Source organism: Nanorana parkeri, unplaced genomic scaffold, assembly GCF_000935625.1.
Source record: "Nanorana parkeri isolate BGI_ZX_2015 unplaced genomic scaffold, ASM93562v1 scaffold213, whole genome shotgun sequence".
In the NCBI taxonomy this organism is placed as follows: domain Eukaryota; kingdom Metazoa; phylum Chordata; class Amphibia; order Anura; family Dicroglossidae; genus Nanorana; species Nanorana parkeri.
Window position 1 is genome coordinate 980275 of NW_017306481.1, and position 4878 is coordinate 985152.

Here is a 4878-nt window from a genome sequence, read left to right on the forward strand (position 1 = left end):
CCCCCAGCGGTGATTAAATACCACAAAAAGAAAGCTCTATCTGTCCCTAAAAAATGTTAACAAAAATTGCAAGGCTATAGTCCGGTCATGCTGACTGGTGAAATTTTTGACTGACTGGTGGGTTGCCCTAAAATTTTTGAAGCCCTGAGTATAACGCTATAGCAATACTTAAAATATAAAAGAATAATCAACTTCTCTCCCTCTCTTTTTTGTCTTTAGTTCTCTTTTGGGTCACAGGAGTCATTTACTAATGTAAAACCCAAAGTCAGCAGGCTGCTGTCTGTTATATGCTGACAGTGCAGAGCCGAGCTACAGCCGGGAAAGGTCCCGATATCCCAATATTGTCAGGATCCACCCCACTGCCTGATTGAAAGCTGGCTCTGCCTCTGTAGAGCCATACCCAGCCATGACCGCCCCCTCCCCTGTCTGTCCCTCCTGTCAGCGCTGGAGAAACAGAGAGAGGTGAGGGGGGAATCCCTGCGGGGAGTGGTGACTGACAGTCACCGCTCTCTCTAGGGAGAAGGTGTAAGCTGAGCAATCAGCAGTTTGTGATCTCTCAGTTCTTGATTTATAGAGCTGGCATGTGACAGCTGCAGGGTCACACTCACTCTAACTATTGATAAGAGTCAATTTTACTCTCCCAATAGTTCTCTTTTAAAGTGTATGTTTAACCTAAACGTTCTCAGTTTTAGATTGGGAGTAGGGAATGGTTAAAACTCCTGTAAGCTTATTTTTTTGTTGCCTGTTTTCAGTTGGTGACCTTTCCCCTAATTCCCTGCCCTCGAAACACAAAAGAAAGTAAAGCTGCATACACTGGTAGATTTTTGTATTAATATTCATGCGACAAATCTTGTCAGAACCTTTGATAATGCCGTCAGAGACTTGATGAATGTTGTTCCAAATTTTGTTTGGTTTTTGGATTAGTTTTTGGAAACGAATGGAGTCTCTCAAACAAAAACTACATTCACTGTATTTCGTTCGTTCGCACAGAATTTTCCATCCTGCTCTGCTCCTCAATCACTGTCCATGTGTCTTTTCATTATATGCCTAGTTTGAATTACCTAGGTTTATGAGAGGCTGTGTTTAAATGTAAAACTTGGATCTGTGTTTCATGTGTATTACATCTTTTCATTTAACAGCCTTTTGAACATTGCCTTGAACTCAGGCCTCCATTCAATCAATTTGCACTGTAATCACATTCTTAAGATTGAAGGCCTTGCTCACCTCCAACGATTACAGTATTTGGACCTGTCATCCAACCTAATATACAAGATTGAAGGACTCGATTCTCTCATACATCTTCAAAGCCTGAATTTGTCCTGCAACAAACTCACAAAAATAGAAGGTGTGATTTTTATGTAAATTCTATTTATATGGTATTCTATCTACACAATGTTTGCCAGGATTTCATCAATAGCACAAGAAGCTTTTAGAGAAGAGCTTTGTGGGAAAGAGTGGATAGCCAGCGTGACTTTGTTCACATAGCGTTCCTTTCCTTTCAGCACCTTTTCCAAGGGTGAGTGACGACGAGATGCTAGACAGCAAAAAACTTGTCAGTTTATATCAAGCAATCACTATGACAGCTTGATAGATTAACTTTTTTTTAACATTTTTAATTATTAGGCTGCTCCAAACTTAGGAACAGCTAATAATAACCTTAGAGACTGATCCTGACTTTAGTCAGATTCAGTTCTCACTAAAAGCTCTTTGATCGTGCCTAGACGATCAGAACTGATACATTTCACTCAAAAGATCTACATTGTATCTTTTGAGTGAAATGTATCTAAACATCGGGCTCTCGAGCTGTCAAAACAAATAGCAGAGAGGTGAGTCACTGCTACCTCTCTGCTATTTTTAGCTGTCAAATACAGGATCGCAAATTGCGGTCCTGTATTTGCATGTAACAACTTCATTCTTTCATTAATGAAAGGAAGAAGCTTTTACAAAAAGCTTAATTATTTAATTAATGAATGCCTCAATAGTGAGGCATTCATTAATGACTGGTAACCGCTGAGAATCAGCAGTTACCAGCATTACAAAGCCTGATATAACTCGTCACGTACAGTGTACGTGGCCAGTCATATAGGCACAAAGTGACGGGACCTACACTGTACGTCTCCGGTCACGAAGGGGTTAAACACTTTAACAACAGCTGCTCTTGAACATTTAACGAATTCTGCTGTTTTGCTGATACTCGCTCCATGGCTCCGAGCGCCAACAATCATCCCATGTTCAAAGGCTGTTAAATCGCGTTGTTAACCCATATCTTCAGAAAAAAAAATCACTTCTACTGTCGTGGTAAACAACTGGCTTCCCTATCTATAATGGTCTGGCCCTCTAGCAACTTCAGCGCAAAATTATAGCTAATTTGCCTACAAACGTCAGGTGGTCATAATAATCTGGCCACTCAGTGTATAACACAGCGCCAACAGCTTGAGTACAGGAAAGGGGACAGGTTCAATGATCGTGGTAAAATACGCTAACGAGGCAGCTCTCACTAGGTTTTAGGAAAACCTCAGCAATGCAAAACAAAACAAAACACAGAGAGCGCCTCCATCGCCTAAAAACTTTTTATTAAAACAAGATAAAAACAAGTGCAAAGGGAACTCACAAAGGTTGAATTAAAACAGGCATGAAAGGATCTTTACACGATGGACTTAGCCAGCCGGCTGCTTGTCCTCCCTGATGGTTTACGTGTTTCTGAGGTCACGACTCAGATTGGTTCTGATGAAGGAGGCGTAAACCATCAGGGAGGACGAGCAGCCGGCTGGCTAAGTCCATCGTGTAAAGATCCTTTCATGCCTGTTTTAACTCGACCTTTGTGAGTACCATTGCACTTGTTTTAATAAAAGGGTTTTACGCGATGGCTTCACAAATTGTGACAAGAAGATATGCTTAGCATAGTAGTTCTTGCCGCCATTTGTGATGCCAATAAAGTTTTTTTTTGCACTCTTAAGGTGATTACCTGGCGCCCTTTTTTTAAAATCTTGATTCACATGGATTTCAGCTCCTTATGTCAGTGATTCCACTAAAATAGAGAGGGTACATAGGCAAATTCAGTAAAGCAGGGCAAATTCAGTAAAGCAGGGGAAAATGTAGTAACACATAGCAGCCAAAGAATTATTCTTTTTAAGGATCTTACAGTTGTAAGTTGTCTGGTTGCTGTGAGCTGGTGCAATTTTCACATTATTCATTGCATATATCTGATGAATTTTAGACAGATTTTTATATAGGACCAGATGTTACTAAATACATTTAAATTTGGTGCATTATTGGGTTTAACAGACCATCAAACTAGCTTTAAGTGCTGCAAACGTTCAATTTTCTCAGCATGTGATATGGATCTGGTTCTATGTTTGAATCAACAGATGTACTATCGACCAAATTTCTGCTCGGAAAAAAAAGAATTTATAGTGTGTGTGTGTGTGTGTGTGTACATACACTATATTGCTAAAAGTATTGGGACGCCTGCCTTTACACACACATGAACTTTAATGGCATCCCTGTCTTAGTCCGTAGGGTTCAATATTGAGCTGGCCCAAGAGGGTGTGTGTGTGTACATATGTATATGTGTATATATATATAGATACGTGTGTGTGTGTTTATAAAAATCAAGGAGATGGTTTAAAAGCATTACCTGTATTCTACAATTTCCTTTATGTATTATTAAAAAAATTATGGGGTCACTGCTGTGAATCCTTTAGGCTGTTGAGAGAAGGAGAGAGAGTGTGATTAAAAACCCTATAATAATTTTATGCAAACTAATTATATGAGGGATCTACACGGTCAATAAAATACATGAACATATATAATTGGACATGCAGGATGCATAGGTGCTCAGTAAAAGACATTAAAGACGTCACAAGCACAAATTAATACCGTATATACTCGAGTATAAGCCGAGATTTTCAGCCCATTTTTTTGGCTGAAAAGTGCCCCCCTCGGCTTATACTAGAGTCAGCGTCAGGTGTTTTCTTACTTACCTCGCCGAGCGTCACTGCTGCTCCGGCGGGCGGCGCTCCGAGCGGGGTCATCTGGCAGTCTCCGGGTCCTAAGAATTTTGCTTATTTAGTTGTCAGTGCAGAATTTATACAGAGTTTTCCCTTTTTGTGTTGATTGTTAAAAACTAGTTTTCCATACATTTTTCTATGGAGAGTCTTCTAGAGAGATCAGGGCACAGAATGCTGCAACAAGTACCCCCTAGTGAATTTTTACTAGGGATAAATGGTGGTGACACAAGTAGCTCTGCAGAAAAGCTAGTCTTAAAGTGGCCATACACTTTACAACCCTCGCAAGACTTTTGTCTTGCATGGGTTGTAAAGTAATTAAAAAAACATACCGTGTTTCCCCGAAAATAAGACACTGTCTTATATTTTTTGGGCTCAAAAAAACACACTAGGGCTTATTTTCAGGGTAGGTCTTATTCACACTTATTCATGTACAATAGTCTACATGTATTCACGTTCAAAAATATGGTGATCAGGGCAATCGGGTGCCGTACCTTTCCAAGAGCAATTTGCTAAACAATCGCTGGCCAGAATGAGCGAAGCGCGCTTTCACTATCGATTCCTCACAGGCAGGGTGCATTTGGTATCACTCCGCCTGTGACAGGAGCCGGCGCTATAGAGGAAGCATCGGTTTATGCGGCTCTGCTCCCTCTAGTGCCACCTCGCTTTCTCTAGCGCTGGCTTAGTTGGCAACGCTGATTCTCTCCCGCCTCTCCCACGGCTCTTCAAGTTCCCGCTTATACCACCACCGGTCCTGGGAATGGTCACAACTAGGTCTTATTTTCGGGGTAGGTGTTATATTTTAGCAATTCCCAAAAATAGTACTAGGTCTTATTTTCGGGGTAGGTCTTATTTTTGGGGAAACAGGGTA

At 40.8% G+C, this 4878-nt stretch overlaps 1 protein-coding gene across 1 annotated transcript in view; it reads left to right on the plus strand.

Annotated features, from left to right (window-relative positions):
• The window catches only part of LRRCC1 (leucine rich repeat and coiled-coil centrosomal protein 1), a 50729-nt gene that overhangs the window by 2367 nt on the left and 43484 nt on the right, over positions 1-4878 (plus strand). The window contains exon 3 of the mRNA XM_018555760.1: positions 1140-1345. Within this exon, the coding sequence (XP_018411262.1) occupies positions 1140-1345 (206 nt within the window). The remainder of the gene's footprint in view (positions 1-1139; positions 1346-4878) is intronic.